This window comes from Typha latifolia, chloroplast (genome assembly GCF_019914945.1).
Source record: "Typha latifolia chloroplast, complete genome".
NCBI classification, from domain to species: Eukaryota; Viridiplantae; Streptophyta; class Magnoliopsida; order Poales; family Typhaceae; genus Typha; species Typha latifolia.
In genome coordinates this window covers 115,001-135,000 of record NC_013823.1, presented here as the reverse complement: position 1 = coordinate 135,000, position 20,000 = coordinate 115,001, and the positions used below count along the sequence as shown (strand labels likewise).

At 30.9% G+C, this 20,000-nt stretch overlaps 12 protein-coding genes, 1 non-coding gene and 1 pseudogene across 13 annotated transcripts in view; 10 read left to right on the top strand and 4 right to left on the bottom strand. All coding sequences in view use genetic code 11, as the record gives it.

Moving 5' to 3' along the window:
* The window catches only part of ycf1 (hypothetical chloroplast RF19), a 5,508-nt gene extending 724 nt beyond the window's left edge, over window positions 1–4,784 (top strand). The window contains exon 1 of the mRNA in view: window positions 1–4,784. This exon is cut by the window's left edge and continues 724 nt beyond it. Coding sequence (YP_003434033.1) covers window positions 1–4,784 — 4,784 coding nt within the window.
* Window positions 4,785–5,249: 465 nt separating this feature from the next.
* rps15 (ribosomal protein S15) lies at window positions 5,250–5,528 on the top strand. The gene has a single exon. It carries the CDS (start codon window positions 5,250–5,252, stop codon window positions 5,526–5,528), a length of 279 nt encoding a protein of 92 aa, YP_003434032.1.
* Window positions 5,529–5,626: 98 nt separating this feature from the next.
* On the top strand, window positions 5,627–6,808 carry ndhH (NADH-plastoquinone oxidoreductase subunit 7). Its single transcript has one exon. The coding sequence runs from the start codon at window positions 5,627–5,629 to the stop codon at window positions 6,806–6,808; it is 1,182 nt and encodes a 393-aa protein (YP_003434031.1).
* A 1-nt stretch (window position 6,809) lies between these two features.
* Window positions 6,810–8,969, top strand: ndhA (NADH-plastoquinone oxidoreductase subunit 1). Its single transcript has 2 exons — window positions 6,810–7,358; window positions 8,430–8,969. The coding sequence occupies exons 1-2, from the start codon at window positions 6,810–6,812 to the stop codon at window positions 8,967–8,969; spliced, it is 1,089 nt and encodes a 362-aa protein (YP_003434030.1).
* An 88-nt stretch (window positions 8,970–9,057) lies between these two features.
* ndhI (NADH-plastoquinone oxidoreductase subunit I) lies at window positions 9,058–9,600 on the top strand. Its single transcript has one exon. It carries the CDS (start codon window positions 9,058–9,060, stop codon window positions 9,598–9,600), a length of 543 nt encoding a protein of 180 aa, YP_003434029.1.
* A 394-nt stretch (window positions 9,601–9,994) lies between these two features.
* Window positions 9,995–10,525, top strand: ndhG (NADH-plastoquinone oxidoreductase subunit 6). The gene has a single exon. It carries the CDS (start codon window positions 9,995–9,997, stop codon window positions 10,523–10,525), a length of 531 nt encoding a protein of 176 aa, YP_003434028.1.
* A 157-nt stretch (window positions 10,526–10,682) lies between these two features.
* On the top strand, window positions 10,683–10,988 carry ndhE (NADH-plastoquinone oxidoreductase subunit 4L). Its single transcript has one exon. The coding sequence runs from the start codon at window positions 10,683–10,685 to the stop codon at window positions 10,986–10,988; it is 306 nt and encodes a 101-aa protein (YP_003434027.1).
* A 746-nt stretch (window positions 10,989–11,734) lies between these two features.
* On the top strand, window positions 11,735–11,980 carry psaC (photosystem I subunit VII). Its single transcript has one exon. It carries the CDS (start codon window positions 11,735–11,737, stop codon window positions 11,978–11,980), a length of 246 nt encoding a protein of 81 aa, YP_003434026.1.
* Window positions 11,981–12,099: 119 nt separating this feature from the next.
* ndhD (NADH-plastoquinone oxidoreductase subunit 4) lies at window positions 12,100–13,605 on the top strand. Its single transcript has one exon. It carries the CDS (start codon window positions 12,100–12,102, stop codon window positions 13,603–13,605), a length of 1,506 nt encoding a protein of 501 aa, YP_003434025.1.
* Window positions 13,606–13,852: 247 nt separating this feature from the next.
* ccsA (cytochrome c heme attachment protein) lies at window positions 13,853–14,818 on the bottom strand. The gene has a single exon. It carries the CDS (start codon window positions 14,816–14,818, stop codon window positions 13,853–13,855), a length of 966 nt encoding a protein of 321 aa, YP_003434024.1.
* A 76-nt stretch (window positions 14,819–14,894) lies between these two features.
* On the bottom strand, window positions 14,895–14,974 carry trnL-UAG. The gene has a single exon. It is a non-coding gene; the product is annotated as a tRNA-Leu (tRNA).
* A 775-nt stretch (window positions 14,975–15,749) lies between these two features.
* On the bottom strand, window positions 15,750–15,923 carry rpl32 (ribosomal protein L32). The gene has a single exon. It carries the CDS (start codon window positions 15,921–15,923, stop codon window positions 15,750–15,752), a length of 174 nt encoding a protein of 57 aa, YP_003434023.1.
* Window positions 15,924–16,660: 737 nt separating this feature from the next.
* On the top strand, window positions 16,661–18,874 carry ndhF (NADH-plastoquinone oxidoreductase subunit 5). Its single transcript has one exon. It carries the CDS (start codon window positions 16,661–16,663, stop codon window positions 18,872–18,874), a length of 2,214 nt encoding a protein of 737 aa, YP_003434022.1.
* Window positions 18,875–18,929: 55 nt separating this feature from the next.
* Window positions 18,930–20,000, bottom strand: part of ycf1 (hypothetical chloroplast RF19) — a 1,082-nt pseudogene continuing 11 nt past the window's right edge.

Genomic DNA, 20,000 nt, shown 5'->3' with positions numbered 1-20,000 from the left:
AAACCTCAGAAACAGAAGAAAGGGGAGAAAGTGAGGAAGAAAGCGATGTAGAAACAACTTCCGAAACGAAGGAGACTAAACAGGAACAAGAGGGATCCACCGAAGAAGACCCTTCCCTTTATTCGGAAGAAAAGGAGGATCTGGACAAAATAGATGAAACAGAAGAGATCCGAGTGAATGGAAAGGAAAAAACAAAGGATGAATTCCACTTTCAATTTAAAGAGACATCCTATAAAGATAGCCCAGTTTACGAAGATTCTTATCTTGATACCTATCAAGATAATTGGGAATTGAGAAGACTTAAAGAAGATAAAAATGAAAAGGCTTATTTCTGGTTTGAAAAACCTTTTGTTACTTTTCTTTTTGATTATAAAAGATGGAATCGTCCATCGCGATATATAAAAAATAATCGATTTGAAAATGCTATACGAAATGAAATGTCACAATATTTTTTTTATACATGCCCAAGTGATGGAAAACAAATCATATCTTTTACATATCCAACTAGTTTATCGACTTTTTATGAAATGATAGACAAAAAAATGTCTTTGCATAGAACAGAAAAATTATCTCACGAAGACCAGTATAATTATTGGGTTTATACCAATGAACAAAAAAAGTACAACTTGAACAATGAGTTGATAAATCGAACAAAAGCTCTAGAAAAAGAAAAGGAATTTATTGCTCTAGATGTACTCGAAAAAAGAAGCAGATTATGCAATGATGAAAATGAACAAGAATACTTGCCCAAAACGTATGACCCCTTTTTGAATGGACCATGTCGTGGAACAATAAAAAAATACTATTCAAATACAACCATAAATGATTTAATCCCTTCTACGGATACGGAAGATTCCATAGAAATCTATTGGATAAATAAGATTTATGGACTACTTGCTAATAATTCTCATTATTCTAGAAAATTGAAAGATCAAAAGAATCCGCTTGATAGGGAATCATTACTGAATTATATTGGTAATTCCTTAACCTCAATCAATGAATTTTGTTTTGAACCCACATCTAATTTTCATTTGAAAAAATATTCTTTATTGACGGACCAAACAAGAATTGAGTTCGAAACTCGAGCAAAGTCTTTGAAATTTCTATTCGATGTAATTACAACTGATCTAAATGATCAAACAATTAGAAAAAAATCTAATGGAATAGAAGAAATCAGTAAAAAGGTTTCTCGATGGTCGTACAAATTGAGCGATGATTTGGAGGAAGAGGAGGAAGAAAATGACGAAGAATCTACGGAAGATCCAGAAATTCGTTCAAGAAAAGCCAAACGCGTAGTAATTTATACTGATAATGATCAGAATACCAATTCTATTACTACTACAAATACTATTAATACTGATACTAGTGATCAAGCGGAAGAGGTGGCTTTGATACGTTACTCGCAACAATCTGATTATCGTCGGGATATAATAAAAGGCTCCATGCGTGCTCAAAGACGTAAAACAGTTATTTGGGAAATGTTTCAAGCAAATGTGCATTCCCCACTTTTCTTAGATCGAATAGACAAAACATTTTTTTTTTCTTCTTTTGATATCTATGAAATGATGAATCGTATTTTTAGGGGTTCGGTGAAGAAAGAACCAGAATTGCAAATTTCGCATTTTGAGCAGGAAGAGACAAGAGAAAAGGAGAAAAAAAACGAAGAGAAAAAAGAGGAAAAGGAACGGATAACAATATCAGAAACTTGGGATAGCATTATATTTGCTCAAACAATAAGAGGTTTAATGTTAGTAACCCAATCTTTTCTTAGAAAATACATTGTACTTCCTTCATTGATAATAGCTAAAAATATTGGCCGTATGTTATTATTCCAATTCCCCGAATGGTATGAAGATTTGAAAGATTGGAATAGAGAAATGCATGTTAAATGCACTTATAATGGTGTTCAATTATCAGAAACAGAATTTCCCAAAGATTGGTTAACAGACGGTATTCAGATAAAGATTCTATTTCCTTTCTGCCTTCAACCTTGGCGAAGATCTAAATCTAAAATAGGATCTCATCCTACGGATCAAATGAAAAAAAAAGGAAAAAAAGATAATTTTTGTTTTTTAACAGTTTGGGGAATGGAAGCGGAACTGCCTTTTGGAAGTCCACGAAAAAGACCTTCCTTTTTTGAACCTATTTATAAAGAACTCGAAAAAAAAATTAGACAAGTAAAAAAAAAAATTTTTCAACTTCTAAAAGTTTCAAAAGAAAAAACAAAATGGATCATCAAAATAGTTCCAGTTATAAAACGAATAATGAAGGAAGTTGAAAAAGTAAACCCAATTTTCTTATTTGAATTGCGCAAGGTGAAAGTATATAAACCGGATGAAAATAGAAAAGATTACAAAATAAATAATACAATTATTGGTGAATCGACCATTCAAATCCGATCTATGAATTGGACAAATTATTCACTCATAGAAAAAAAAATGAAAGATCTTTCTGATCGAGCAATCACAATCAGGAATCAAATAGAAGAAATCACAAAAGACAAGAAAAAAGTAGTTCTAACTTATGATGGTAAAAGATCGGAATCAGAGAAACATATTGAGCAGGTATTCAAAAGAAAAAGTATCCGATTACTACGTAAATCACATTATTTTCTGAAATCTTTCATTGATAAAATCTATAGAGATATCTTCCTATGCATGATTAATATTCCGAGAAAAAATTCACAACTTTTCTTTGAATCAACAAAAAAAAAATTTAATGAATCTATTTACAACGATGAAACAAATGAAGAAGGAATTGATGAAATAGATCAAAATACAATGAACTTTTTTTCCACTAAAAAAAAGTCGTTTTCTAATACTAATATTAGTAATAATAATTCAACCGACTTATCTTCCTTGTCCCAAGCATATGTATTTTTTAAATTATCACAAACCCAATTACTTAAAAAGTATCACTTGAAATCTCTACTTCAATATCACAGAACCTATCCTTTTATTAAGGAGAAAATCAAGGATTTTTGTATAACACGCGGAATATTTGATTCCAAATCAAGACATAAGAAAGTTGATAAGTCTGGAATAATTGAATGGAAAAACTGGTTAAAGGGTCATTATCAATACAATTTATCTCAGACCAAATGGGTCCGATTAGTACCACAAAAATGGCGAAATAGAATCAATCAACGTTGTACGATTCGAAAAAAAGACTCAATTAAATTGGATTCATATAAAAAAGAAAAAAACCAATTAATTCATTACGTGAAAGAAAATTACTATGCAGCGGATTCATTGAAAAGTCAAAAAGAAAAATTGAAAAAACACTACAGATATGATCTTTTATCACATGAATATATGAATTTAGGTCAAAAATTTCCATATAATTTCAATATACTAAAACCCGAATCATTTTATGTATTGGTAAGTATGGCTATTAGTGATTATCTAGAAGAAGGATATATTATTGATACCCATAAAAATCTAGATAGAAAATATTTTGACTGTAGAATTCTCGGTTTTTGTCTTAGAAAAAATATTGATATTGAGACCTGGATCGATAGACATATCGGTACCAAAATCGATAAAAATACTAAGACTGACAAAAAAATAAAAAACCAATTGCAAAATAAAGATATTTTGTCTCTCACAATTGATCAAGAAATCAATCAATCCAATAAAAAAAAACACTTTTTTGATTGGATGGGAATGAATCAAGAAAGTGTTTATCGTACCGTAGCAAATCTAGAACCTTGGTTCTTTCCAGAATTTGTGCTACTTTTTGATACATATAAGATTAAACCATGGATTATACCAATCAAATTGCTTCTTTTAAATTCTTCTATTTATGAAAAAAAAAGTCAAAGTAAAAACATCAACATAAAAAAAAAAAAATATCTTAAATTGGAAAATTCCAACCAACAAAAAAACGAACAACAGACCCAAGTAAATTTTAGATCATATCTACGAAAAGAAAACAAAAAAAAATATATAGAAGAAGATTATGTGAGATCAGACCTTAAAAAAGGTAAAAAAAAAAAACAATCCAAGAAAAGCAAGGAAGCAGAACTGGATTTCTTCCTTAAAAAATATTTCCTTTTTCAATTAAGATGGGATGACTCCTTGAATCAAAGAATGATCAATAATATCAAGGTCTATTGCCTCTTACTTAGACTGATAAATCCAAAGGAAATTGCTATATCCTCGATTCAAAGAGGAGAGATGCATCTGGATGTAATGCTGATTCAGAAAGATCTAGCTCTTCCACAATTAATAAAAAAAGGAATATTGATTATCGAACCAATTCGTCTATCTATAAAAAGGGATGGAAAATTTCTTCTCTATCAAACAATAAGTATCTCATTGGGCGAGAAGAATAAGTACCAAACTAAAACTAATAAAAAATGCATAAAAGAAAAAAATGTTGATAAGAATAATTTTGATAAATCCATTACACCATATGACAATATGGTTGTAAATGGAAACACAAATTATTATGATTTCCTTGTTCCTGAACATATGCTATCTCCTAGACGTCGTAGAGAATTGAGAATTTTAATTTGTTTCAATTCTCATAATTGGAATGGTATGGAGAGAAATCCATTATTTTGCAATGAAAACAACATAAGAAACTCTGGAAAATTTTTGAATGAGGACAAGTATTTTAATACAGATGTAAATAAATTCATTAAATGCAAATTTTTTCTTTGGCCCAATTACCGATTAGAAGATTTAGCTTGTATGAATCGCTATTGGTTTGATACCAATAATGGCAGTCGTTTCAATATGTTAAGGATACATATGTATCCACGATTTAGAATTACTTAAGAATTACTTAATTAATTAATTAAATATTAATTAATTAAATTAATTAATTAAGAAATACTATATTTTCGATATCATATCTGTATATCTACATCCCGTGATATTTTAGGTATATGAGAACTGAAAGATATACGCATATACTAAAAGATATACGCATATACTATATTAGATTTCAGTAAATAATACTGATTTAATCGTGGATCAATTCAATTGAATATAGGAATAAAAAATCAGTACAATTTTTTTTAGATAGAAATCCATTTTTTCTTTCCTTAATGTAGAAAAGTATTATCCTTTTCTATCCAAATCCAATTTTCAATTTGATTTGGATAAAATAAAAAAGTAGTATATGAATAAATCCAAATTTTGCTGTACTCGATTAAAATAACTGGCATATAATTATTATTTTTATTTCTTCTGATCGTAAAAATCCATGAAAAAGAAAGAAAAAGATAGATAAATTTTTTTATGGTCAAAAATTCATTCATTTCAATTATTCCACAAGAAGAAAAAGACGAAAACAAGAACAAGGGTTCCGTTGAATTTCAAGTATTCAGTTTTACCAATAAGATACGGAGACTTACTTCCCATTTGCAATTGCACAAAAAAGATTTTTTATCGCAAAGGGGTCTACGAAAAATTCTGGGAAAACGACAACGGTTGCTAGCTTATTTGTCAAAGAAAAATAGAGTACGTTATAAGAAATTAATTGGTCAGTTGGATATTCGAGAGCCAAAAACTCGTTAATTTAATCGTTTGAATTTTTTAAGTAGTATTCAATTTTGCATTTTGATGAGCCTTATTTTGAGGAATTCATGAAATAATGAATTAAGGAAAAAAAAGATATGACTGTACCGGTTACAAGAAAAGATTTAATGATAGTCAATATGGGTCCTCAGCACCCATCAATGCATGGTGTTCTTCGACTGATCGTTACTCTTGATGGTGAAGATGTTATTGACTGTGAACCTATATTGGGCTATTTACATAGGGGAATGGAAAAAATAGCGGAAAACCGAACAATTATACAATATCTACCCTATGTCACACGGTGGGATTATTTAGCTACTATGTTCACAGAGGCAATAACCGTAAATGCACCAGAACAATTGGAAAATGTTCAAGTACCTCAAAGAGCCAGCTATATCAGAGTGATTATGCTGGAATTGAGCCGTATAGCTTCTCATTTGTTATGGCTTGGACCTTTTATGGCGGATATCGGTGCACAGACTCCTTTTTTCTATATTTTCAGAGAAAGAGAATTGCTATATGATCTATTCGAAGCCGCCACAGGTATGCGAATGATGCATAATTATTTTCGCATCGGAGGAGTAGCTGCTGATCTACCTTATGGATGGATAGATAAATGTTTAGATTTCTGCGATTATTCTTTAACAGGAGTTGATGAATATCAAAAACTTATTACACGGAATCCCATTTTTTTGGAGCGAGTTGAAGGAGTGGGCATTATTGGTGGAGAAGAAGCAGTAAATTGGGGTTTATCAGGACCGATGTTACGAGCTTCTGGAATCCCATGGGATCTTCGTAAAATTGATTTTTATGAGTGTTACAATGAATTCAATTGGGAAGTCCAATGGCAAAAAGAAGGAGATTCATTAGCTCGTTATTTAGTACGAATCGGCGAAATGAGAGAATCCATAAAAATTATTCAGCAGGCTCTAGAAGGAATTCCTGGAGGACCCTATGAGAATTTAGAAGTCCGACGCTTTGATAGAGCAAAGAATTCCGAATGGAATGATTTTGAATATAGATTTATTAGTAAAAAACCTTCACCCAATTTTGAATTGTCGAAACAAGAACTTTATGTAAGAGTAGAGGCTCCAAAAGGAGAATTAGGAATTTATTTGATAGGAGATAATAGCGTTTTTCCCTGGAGATGGAAAATTCGTCCACCCGGTTTTATTAATTTGCAAATTCTTCCTCAGCTAGTTAAAAGAATGAAATTGGCTGATATCATGACAATATTAGGTAGTATAGATATCATTATGGGAGAAGTTGATCGTTGAAATGATAATTGATACGACAGAAGTACAAACTATCAATTCTTTTTCTACATCGGAATTTTTAAAAGAAACCTATGGATTGATATGGATTGTACCCATTTTGACCCTTATATTGGGAATCACAATAGGAGTACTAGTAATTGTGTGGTTAGAAAGAGAAATTTCTGCAGCTATACAACAACGTATTGGGCCTGAATATGCTGGCCCGTTGGGAATTCTTCAAGCTCTAGCAGATGGGACTAAACTACTTTTTAAAGAGGACCTTCTCCCATCTCGAGGAGATATTCGTTTGTTTAGTGTCGGACCGGCTATAGCGGTCATATCAGTTCTACTAAGTTATTTAGTAATTCCTTTTGGGTATCGTCTTGTTTTAGCCGATCTCAGTATAGGTGTTTTTTTATGGATCGCCATTTCCAGTATTGCCCCTATTGGCCTTCTTATGTCAGGATATGGGTCGAATAATAAATATTCCTTTTCAGGTGGTCTACGAGCTGCTGCTCAATCTATTAGTTATGAAATACCATTAACTCTATGTGTGTTATCAATATCTCTACGTGTGATTCGTTGTAATATGAACTTTTACCTCTCTTCTAGAAATAAAAGAAAAAAGAAAGAGGTTCCATGTATTGAATAGAAATTTGCATTTTTCTATTCAGCATTTGGGTTGCTGAGTTAAACCAGATAGTTATAGTTATATGAGTGAAATAAAACAGCTTATAAGTTTGTAGTAAGAAGAAAAAATCTCATTCCCTATGTACAAGAATAAAGTTGAAGTAAACATAAGCAGTGTAAACTGTTTACCCCAAGATTGAGATTTTTTGATTAATCATCATATCTTGAAGCGGGCCCAAACAAAAGATCAACTGTATAGAGTTTCTACGACTTTCTCGTATTTATTACTATACTAGGGATCAATCAAAAGTCAGTGGGCGGTTAGGAACACCAAGGTACACAAAGGATTAGTAATGGAGATAATGCAAAGTATAAAAAAAGAAGTATTTATGCATAAACAGAATCATAATATGACAAGGACTTGAAATTGGTAGAAATGATCAAGTAGTACTTCCCTATGATTCCGATCTAGAGTATGCTCCTATTCACTGGTTAAAGAAATAACTATCAAAAACGAATTAATCCTTTATTTTTTTTTAAGCACCCTCCTCTGAGACAGAAGAATAGGAAAAAAGAAATGGAATGCAATAATGGAATGAATAATAAAAAAAACGACCTTTATTTATTCTTCCTTTCCCCATCCATATTCATACATATGGAATTCTTATCATGATTTATGAACTAATCAAATGCCTAATTCTTTCCATTTATTAATTGATATAACGAGTATTTTATTGAAAGATTAAGTTATTACCCAACAAATCAAAATTTGCATTATAAAGGATGAGATCAATTCGGAAGCTCTTTTTTTTCTTATTCTAGCAGACAGAATTCCATTGGTCTAATTTAGGACTTTCCAATGTATCTTTATTCTATCTACCTCTAAAGATGGCGAGAATAATGAAACCAGTCCTTACATTTTTTTGTGGCCATAGAGGAGCCGTATGAAGCTGAGGTCTCATGTACGGTTTTGGAATAGCGATGGGAACAGTGATGTTATTATCGACTATGATTATCTAATAGTTCAAGTACAGTTGATATAGTTGAAGCACAGTCAAAATATGGTTTTTGGGGGTGGAATCTTTGGCGTCAGCCTATAGGGTTTATAGTTTTTATAATTTCTTCTCTAGCCGAATGTGAGAGATTGCCTTTTGATTTACCAGAGGCGGAGGAGGAATTAGTAGCAGGTTATCAAACCGAATATTCGGGTATAAAATACGCTTTATTTTATCTTGCTTCTTACCTAAATTTATTAGTTTCTTCATTATTTGTAACAGTTCTTTACTTAGGTGGGTGGAATTTTTCTATTCCGTACATATCCATTCCTGAACTTTTCGGAATAAATAAAATGGCAGGAATTTTTGGAATGACAATTGGTATCTTTATTACATTAACTAAAGCTTATTTGTTTCTCTTCATTTCTATCACAACAAGATGGACTTTACCTAGGATGAGAATGGACCAGTTATTAAATCTTGGATGGAAATTTCTTTTACCAATTTCTCTAGGTAATCTGTTATTAACAACTTCTTCCCAACTTGTTTCACTATAAATAACCGAATACGCTAACAATTTTTTAGATTCATAACCTCTTTCAAACAAGAGAAAGAAACATCAATTTATTCATGGATATCTACAATATGTTCCCTATGGTAACTGGGTTCATGAATTATGGTCAACAAACCATACGAGCTGCAAGGTACATTGGTCAAAGTTTCATAATTACCTTATCCCATACAAATCGTTTACCTGTAACTATTCAATATCCTTATGAAAAATCGATCACAACAGAACGTTTCCGGGGTCGAATCCACTTTGAATTTGATAAATGTATTGCTTGTGAAGTATGTGTTCGTGTATGCCCGATAGATCTACCCGTTGTAGATTGGAGATTTGAAAAAGATATTAAAAAGAAACAATTGCTTAATTATAGTATTGATTTCGGAGTTTGTATTTTTTGTGGTAACTGTGTCGAGTATTGTCCAACAAATTGTTTATCAATGACTGAAGAATATGAACTTTCCACTTATGATCGTCACGAATTGAATTATAATCAAATTGCTTTGGGTCGGTTACCAATTTCAATAATTGGAGATTACACAATTCAAACAGTTATGAATTCGACTCAAAGCAAAATAGACAAAGATAAACCTTTTGATTCAAGAACGATTACCGATTACTAAGATTTTGTTTTGATATAAAATCAAAGATCCAAGTTTTTTATTTTGGTTAGTCAGTAATTACAAATCAAAATTAATAACTATTGATTGCTGAGAATGACTGTTTAATTTAAACTGAGAATATATTTTTTGTGATGTGATGATTTCGAAATAGAGAATTTAAACCATGATTATAAATACTCTTTTCTTTTTTCTTTCGGATAAAAAACAGGGATTGGCCCTATAATTTTATCTATATCTACATTAATCCAGATAAAATGGAATACAATTAAAAATGTATCATATACTATATTCTATATACGAAAAAAAAAAAAATAGGGTAACCCCTTTCCCTTTCCTGGACCATTTAGTAAGGTCATGAAATATTTCAAGTTATTTATTTGCTATTTTATACATAATGGATTTACCTGGACCAATACATGATATTCTTGTGGTATTTTTGGGATTAGTTCTTGTATTAGGGGGTCTAGGGGTAGTATTACTTACCAATCCAATTTATTCTGCCTTTTCGTTGGGATTGGTTCTTGTTTGTATATCCTTATTCTATATTTTATCGAACGCCTATTTTGTAGCTGCCGCGCAGCTCCTTATTTATGTGGGAGCCATAAATGTCTTGATCATATTTGCTGTAATGTTCATGAATGGTTCAGAATATTCCAAAGATTCCTATCTTTGGACCATTGGAGATGGGGGCACTTCGCTGATTTGTACAACTATTCTTTTTTCACTAATTACTACTATCCCAGATACGTCATGGTACGGAATTATTTGGACTACAAAATCAAACCAGATTATCGAACAGGACCTAATAAATAATGTTCAACAAATTGGGATTCATTTATCAACGGATTTTTATCTTCCGTTTGAACTTGTTTCTATAATTCTTTTAGTTTCCTTGATAGGTGCAATTACTATGGCTCGGCAATAATAAAGACTTAGAATGATTCAAAATTCGTAGAATTTTTAGTTAAATCTATCTACCGCCAATACTTTCTTTTGTTGTGTAATTGTTCTATTTTAATCAATTGAATTGGTTGAATTGTTCTTCATATTGAAATGAATTGATATTGATAAGGAGTTAGTCAATGATGTTTGAGCATGTACTTTTTTTGAGTGTCTATTTATTTTCTATCGGTATCTATGGATTGATCACAAGTCGAAACATGGTTAGAGCACTTATGTGTCTTGAACTTATACTAAATTCGGTTAATATAAATCTCGTAACATTTTCTGATATATTTGATAGTCGTCAATTAAAAGGAGACATTTTCTCAATCTTTATTATAGCCATTGCAGCTGCTGAAGCAGCTATTGGGCTAGCTATTGTTTCGTCAATCCATCGTAATAGAAAATCAACTCGTATCAATCAATCTAATTTGTTGAATAATTAGTCATAATCATCATATAAATAAAATAAAAGCACATAAAAAAAAATAATATTTTATTTTAATATAAAAATTTACCTATATTTAGTTAACTATGATAATATAATGATAATATAATGATAATGATAATATAATTATATTATAATGATAATATCATATAATATTAATATATTTTAATATAATAATAATATTATAATAATTATATAAAAATATAATAATTATATAAAATTATATAAAAATAATAATATAAATATAAATAAATATAAATAAATTTAATATATATATAAATTTAATATATTTATATATAAATAATTAATATATAATAAAATAATAAAAAAATATATATTCAATATATAAATAATCTAACAATATATAAATAATCTAATTAGATTAGAATTTATAAATAATATAAATATTATTATTATTGGATTATTGGATTGAATTTATTATGTTCATATTGAAATAAATATAAATATTGAAATAAGGATGAACAACTTGTTGACCAATTTCAACAATTCACATATGCAACTCGTATGATCATGATTGTTGAAACGTAAATCAAAGTCTCTTGGCCTTTTCTCATAAACAGATTAAGAAATATATTGATTGTTAAAATTTTGATAAACCACTGCTTCGTCTGGTGTCTACAATATATATATGATTCATTTACTATTAATGACTCAGTTACTATTAATTTGTAATTTCACCAGATCGCAAATTTTTTATGTTAAAAACTGAAATTTCTAGATTCAATGTCACATTCAGTAAAAATTTATGATACATGTATAGGGTGTACTCAATGTGTACGAGCTTGCCCCACAGATGTATTGGAAATGATACCTTGGGACGGATGTAAAGCCAAGCAAATTGCTTCCGCGCCAAGAACCGAGGACTGTGTAGGTTGTAAAAGATGTGAATCCGCCTGCCCAACAGATTTTTTGAGTGTTCGTGTTTATTTAGGACCTGAAACAACTCGCAGCATGGCTCTATCTTATTGATACGTTACAAAAAACTCCACTTGAATCATTTGATTCCTCTTTACCGATAAAAGCCCGTACTCGATAAAATTAATTATTTCGAGCACGGGCTCCTTCTGGTCAAAACGTATCTTGTCTTTATCACGAGTTATTTTCCTTGGTTAACAATACTTGTTGTTTTGCCGATATTTGCGGGTTCTTTAATTTTCTTTTTCCCTCATAGAGGGAATAAGATGTATAGGTGGTATACTATATGTATATGCTTATTAGAACTCCTTCTAACGACTTATGCATTCTGTTATCATTTCCAATTGGATGATCCATTAATCCAATTGAAAGAAGATTTTAAATGGATAGATGTTTTTGATTTCCACTGGAGACTGGGAATCGACGGACTTTCCATAGGACCCATTTTACTGACAGGATTTATTACTACTTTAGCTACTTTAGCGGCTTGGCCAATTACTCGAAATTCGCGGTTGTTCTATTTCCTGATGCTAGCAATGTACAGCGGTCAAATAGGATTATTTTCTTCTCGCGATCTTTTACTTTTTTTCATCATGTGGGAGTTAGAATTAATTCCTGTTTACTTACTTTTATCCATGTGGGGAGGAAAGAAACGTCTATACTCGGCTACTAAGTTTATTTTGTACACTGCAGGAGGTTCCATTTTTTTCTTAATAGGTGTTCTAGGTATGGGTTTATATGGTTCCAATGAACCAACATTAGATTTTGAAAGATTAATTAATCAATCATATCCTGTGGCATTGGAAATAATATTTTATTTTGGCTTCCTTATTGCTTATGCTGTCAAATTACCAATTATACCCCTACATACATGGTTACCGGATACCCATGGAGAAGCACATTACAGTACATGTATGCTTTTAGCTGGAATCTTATTAAAAATGGGAGCATATGGATTGATTCGGATCAATATGGAATTATTACCCCATGCTCATTCTCTATTTTCTCCCTGGTTGGTGATAATAGGAACAATACAAATAATCTATGCAGCTTCAACTTCTCTTGGTCAACGCAATTTAAAAAAGAGAATAGCCTATTCCTCTGTATCTCACATGGGTTTCATAATTATAGGAATTGGTTCTATAACCGACATGGGACTCAATGGAGCCATTTTACAAATGCTCTCTCATGGATTTATTGGTGCTGCACTTTTTTTCTTGGCGGGAACGAGTTGTGATAGAATGCGTCTTGTTTATCTCGAAGAAATGGGCGGGATATCTATCCCAATGCCAAAAATTTTTACCATGTTCAGTAGCTTCTCGATGGCTTCTCTTGCATTACCCGGAATGAGTGGTTTTGTTGCAGAATTAGTAATATTTTTTGGACTAATTACTAGTCCAAAATATCTTTTAATGCCAAAAATGCTAATTACACTTGTAATGGCAATTGGAATGATATTAACTCCTATTTATTTATTATCTATGTTACGTCAGATGTTCTATGGATACAAGTTTTTTAATGTTCCAAACTCGAATTTTTTAGATTCTGGACCACGAGAACTCTTTCTTTCAATCTGTATCTTTTTACCCGTAATAGGGATTGGTATTTATCCCGATTTCGTTCTCTCATTATCAGTTGATAGGGTACAAGCTATCCTATCCAATTATTATCATAGATAGTTTTTCATTAATGAGATAGAAAGTCTTATAATTTTTTGGTTTTAAGATTTTTAAAATAGTTCGTTGTACTGTATAATGATAATGAAAAAAAATAAAGTGAATAAGAATTGTAATTAGATGTATCTCGACTTTTTGGGAACCATTTGAAGGATTCCGTGATTCAAATGGTTCTCAAAAAGTAATAAAAAAAAACTTTCGTTATATAGGGGACAATGCTTTTATTTTATGTATTCGTCATGTAGTTTATTCAATTAGATGTTAATGTGAATGAACCATAACTATGTAGACCTATTCCTAATAAATTGATACCAAAATAGCATATCCAAATTATAAGAAATCCTATAGAAGCCACAAGTGCCGAATTCGTGCCTTTCCAATTTTGATTTGTTCTAGTATGTAAATAAATTGCGAATATGGTCCAAGTAATAAATGCCCAAGTTTCCTTGGGGTCCCAATTCCAATAGGATCCCCATGCCTCATTTGCCCATACTGCTCCACAAAGAATACCTATGGTTAAAAAGGTGAATCCTAGACTAATTACACGATAACTCCAATAATCCAAACGTTCAGTTAATTGATATTTGTAATAATTTTTAAATGAAAGAAAAGAAGTGTTTTTAAAAACACTTCTTTTTTCATTCAAAGATTCAATCTCTCCAAAGAAAAATGACTTAATGAAGAAATTATCGTTTTTACAAAAAATAGTGGTGTTTTTTCGAAATGTAATGACTAGAAGAGCGACTGATAATAAGGATCCGCATAAAAGAGCGGCATAGCTCAATAACATCATACTTACATGCATCATTAACCACTGAGATTGTAGAGCAGGTACTAATATTGCGGATTGATGCATTTCAGTTAAAAGACCCGACGTGGCAAAGCCTTGAGTAAAAATAGTACTTGGTGCAGTTATTGTGCTTAAATCATTTTTATGGTTCCGTATTTTTGGAATCATATAAATAATGGAGAAACCACACGAAAGGAAGATTACTGACTCGTATAAATTACTTAACGGAAAATGTCCCGAAGAAATCCAACGAGAAACTAATAATCCAGTTATCGATAAAAAAGTAGCTATCATCCCCTTTTCTGACGAATCACGTAATCCGCTAATTTCGTGGACTAATAAGGTCATCAAATGAATCGGAATCACAATTAAAATGATCGAAAAAGAAATATGACTTAATATATGTTCTAAAGTCGCAAATATCATAAAAGAAAGTCCCATTACAGAATTGGAAATCGGGAATTGAATACATTTTAAAATCTATTGTATCTCTTTTAGAGAATGCCGCCACTCGGACTCGAACCGAGATGCTTTAGCACTGCTTCCTAAGAGCAGCGTGTCTACCGATTTCACCATGGCGGCTTACTTGAAATAATAATAGTCAATTCATGTTTAATCGTCGAGATTCAACAATTCCATATAATTCAGGAAATAGTAGAATCGATAGATAAAGAATTATTTAAATTCATATTTGAATCGTCAATAATACTTCGGTATTATCGTTACGGGTTTTTTAACAATAAACTTTCACGTACTAGAAAAAAAATTCTCTCGAAACAGTTGGAACTCAATAGTTTTTTCCCAATTAAGGTATAAAACTCCGAATTTTACTTTTTTTCTATTTTTTCTTGTTTTTGATGATTTGTTTTTCATTTATCTGGATTTCATGGATTCAAAATGAAAAAGATCAATTTTTTCAACGAACAAAATCAAATAACTAGGAGTTCATATCTATCATAATTTCATCACTAAATACAAACAATTATTTATTTTTATAATGATTTCCATACTTTAGTATAATGAAAAGAGTATAATGAAAAGTATTAATACTCGTCATTTAAAATTTTTGGATAGGCATATAAGAAAAAAGTTTGAATCTCTATCGCAATTGTACTGTACTTTTCACAATAGAAAAATAGAAAAAGATTCTTTTATTCTATTGTTATTCTATTGTGAAAAGTTCATTGATAGGAAAAAAAGACTTCGAACCCAGTATACAAAAACTCTTATTCTATATATTACAGCAGCTCGTTCTAACTAATATTGAGGAATTTAATAGAGAAAAACATATTAGTTAATGTAAATCATTCATCTTTTTTAAGATGAAGTTTTTGTTTTAGGGCTATGTCAATTGAGATTATTCCAAGGCTTTAGTATTTGTTTGTCGCACAAAAAAACTTTTTGAATGCCCAGTGGAAACCGATTTCGCTAAAGAAAAAGCTTTTACTGCAGCTAACGATCCCTTTTTCTTCCAAATATTTCTACGAATACGTTTTTTTGACATAGAAGTACGTTTTTTTGGAACTGCCATTCAAAAAAAAGGTTACTTATTTTTATCGTTGTATGTGAAAGACATGTATTGTTCAAAATAGATCTTCTTTTTAGTCATTATCTATACTTATTTCTTTTTTCTAGACTTATTCTATATACGTAGATTTCTCTATGTATGTAGATTTCTATGTATGTCGATAATTTTATTTAAAATATACTTTTTATTTAATATACATTTATTTTACCTTAACATACAAATATATATAATACAAATATCTTTATATGTACATGTATACATGATATATATATATGTTTATACGTTAGTTACGTGCACATCACACATAACATATATAAATATAATATATACGAAGGAAAAAAAGAGGATAAAAGAAAAATGGATTAAATTTAGAGCGCTATGCCCATAATTTAAATGAAAATTAGAACTAAACTAGTCGTTGATCTGTTAAACAAGACATTCCATTACTTAAGTAACATTAATCAGTAACATTAATCATTTTTTATTTCAGTTCTCTACGAAGTCGGGAGTATCATAATATTTCCGATAAAGATAAGTTTTCTTTATTGAATTGGAATGGAATCCAATCAATTTATTACATAATAAGTTAGGTAATTATTCCACTCTAAAAAAATGAACTAGAAAATTTAGGTCTTTTTTTGGTGATTTCTTTTAGTATTGTTTTTTTTCTCGAAAGAGATAAGAATTGGTGAATCGGAAATAATTAGCAATTATAAGAAAAAAGTTTCATTTCTTTTTTTATGGAACATACATATCAATATGCATGGATAATACCTTTTCTTCCACTTCCTGTTACTATGTCAATAGGAGTTGGACTCTTACTTATTCCAACAGCAACAAAAAAAATTCGTCGCATGTGGGCTTTTCCTAGTGTTTTACTCTTAAGTATAGCTATGGTATTTTCGGCCAATCTATCTATTCAACAAATAAATGGAAGTTTTATCTATCAATATCTATGGTCTTGGACCATCAATAATGATCTTTCCTTAGAGTTCGGATACTTGATTGATCCACTTACTTCTATTATGTCAATACTAATTACTACGGTTGGAATCATGGTTCTTATTTATAGTGACAATTATATGTCTCACGATCAAGGATATTTGCGATTTTTTGCTTATATGAGTTTTTTCAATACTTCTATGTTGGGATTGGTTACTAGTTCCAATTTGATACAAATTTATATTTTTTGGGAACTGGTGGGAATGTGTTCCTATTTATTAATAGGGTTTTGGTTCACACGGCCAACTGCAGCAAGTGCTTGTCAAAAAGCTTTTGTAACTAATCGTGTAGGGGATTTTGGTTTATTGTTAGGAATATTAGGTTTTTATTGGATAACTGGTAGTTTCGAATTTCGAGATTTGTTCGAAATATCTAAAAACTTAATCCATAATAATGGGGTCAATTCTTTATTTGTTACTTTATGTGCTTTTTTATTATTTGTCGGTGCAGTTGCGAAATCCGCACAATTTCCTCTTCACGTATGGTTACCTGATGCCATGGAAGGGCCCACTCCTATTTCGGCTCTTATACATGCTGCTACTATGGTAGCAGCAGGCATTTTTCTTGTAGCTCGCCTTCTTCCTCTTTTCATAGCTATACCTTATATAATGAATTTAATTTCTTTAATAGGTGTAATAACACTATTTTTAGGGGCTACTTTAGCTCTTGCTCAAAGAGACATTAAAAGAAGCTTAGCCTATTCTACAATGTCTCAACTGGGTTATATTATGTTAGCTCTAGGTATAGGTTCTTATCGAGCTGCTTTATTCCATTTGATCACTCATGCATATTCTAAAGCTTTATTGTTTTTGGGATCCGGATCTATTATTCATTCAATGGAACCTATTGTTGGATATTCACCAGAAAAAAGTCAGAATATGGTTCTTATGGGTGGTTTAAGAAGATATGTTCCAATTACAAGAACTACTTTTTTATTGGGTACACTTTCTCTTTGTGGTATTCCACCTCTTGCTTGTTTTTGGTCCAAAGATGAAATTCTTAATGATAGTTGGTTGTATTCTCCAATTTTTGCAATAATAGCTTTTTTCACAACGGGATTAACCGCATTTTATATGTTTCGGGTCTATTTACTTACCTTTGATGGGCATTTGCGTGTTCATTTTCAAAATTATAGTAGCACTAAAAATAGTTCGTTATATTCAATATCTTTATGGGGAAAAGAAAGACCCCAGGGAGTCAATAGAAATTTACTTTTATCAACAATGGGTAATAGGGTCTCTTTTTTTTCCAAAGATACATCGAAAATTGATAATAATGTAAGAAATAGGATAGGAAACTTTAGTACTTACTTTGGAAATAAAAAAACTTCCATGTATCCTCACGAATCGGACAATACTATGTTATTTCCTCTTATTGTATTAGTAATATTTACTTTGTTCGTTGGATCCATAGGAATTCATTTTGATGAAGGAATAATTGATTTTGATATATTATCGAAATGGTTAACCCCATCAACAAATCTTTTCTATCCAACTTCGAATTATTCGGTAAATTCATATGAATTTTTTACAAATGCACTTCTTTCAGTAAGTATAGCAAGTTTAGGACTATTCATAGCATATATTTTATATGGGTCTTCTTATTCTTTTTTCCAAAATTTGGATTTAATCAATTTTTTTGTCAAAGGGGATCTTAAAAGAACTTTCTTGGACCAAATAAAAAATGTAATATACAATTGGTCATATAATCGTGGTTATATAGATATTTTTTATACTAGGGTTTTTACTATAGGTATAAGAGGATTAACTGAACTAACTCAGTTTTTTGATAGACGTATAATTGATGGAATTACAAATGGGGTTGGTGTTGTAAGTTTTTTTATAGGGGAAGGGATTAAATATATGGGAGGTGGACGAATTTCGTCTTATCTATTCTTGTATTTATTTTATGTATCACTTTTTTTATTAATTTTTATATTTGTTTTTAATTAAATTTAAAGATTAGATTATTTAAAGATTTTTTTTTAGATTTTAGATTATTTAGATTAAAGTAACAAAAGGTTTTTCAAACCAGAAATAAGCCTTTTCATTTTTATCTTCTTTAAGTCTTCTCAATTCCCAATTATCTTGATAGGTATCAAGATAAGAATCTTCGTAAACTGGGCTATCTTTATAGGATGTCTCTTTAAATTGAAAGTGGAATTCATCCTTTGTTTTTTCCTTTCCATTCACTCGGATCTCTTCTGTTTCATCTATTTTGTCCAGATCCTCCTTTTCTTCCGAATAAAGGGAAGGGTCTTCTTCGGTGGATCCCTCTTGTTCCTGTTTAGTCTCCTTCGTTTCGGAAGTTGTTTCTACATCGCTTTCTTCCTCACTTTCTCCCCTTTCTTCTGTTTCTGAGGTTTCTTTCAGTTTCTTAGTGACAATAGGCGACGGCATTCTGCCTAAATAGTAGACACAGGTGATAAATAAGAGAATACTAAAAATTCGAGCCATAGAATTTCTCAATTCTGACACAAGGTACTTATTAGATCGAATAGAATGATTTTGCCGTATCCAGAATAATACCAATCCAACCCATTTCATGAATAAAATGTGACCAATTAACCAACCAACAAAACTACTTGTTACAAATAACATCTTGTTGTTGCATCGAAACATATAAATGTTGACTAATCTGGCTAACGTTGAACTTGGTAAAATGAAATGGTTGAATAATTGAAAAATGAGATTATTCAGGAATACACATTGAATGCTGAGATTACGCATTGAATTTCTGGTAGTAGATCCATAATCCAAAAAGTTTTTGTGATTGTTCCAGAAGAAATGAAACAAAAGATACGGTAGAACTAGGACAGTTATTGTATGAGGTCTACCCAATGCTAGATGCAGAGGCGCATAATAGATCGATATGAACATCATGAGCTGTCCCGTAATAAAACCAGTTGTTGCTGATACCTCCTTCTCGGTTCCTTCTTCCATAACCCGAGCTCGGAGAAGGAAGAGATAAGAGGGCCCTATGGAGAATGTGGTCAGAAATCCATAATAGAGTCCGACCACAACGACCGAATTTATTATCTTCATGCATAAGGATAATAGATTACCTAGTAGAAAAGAT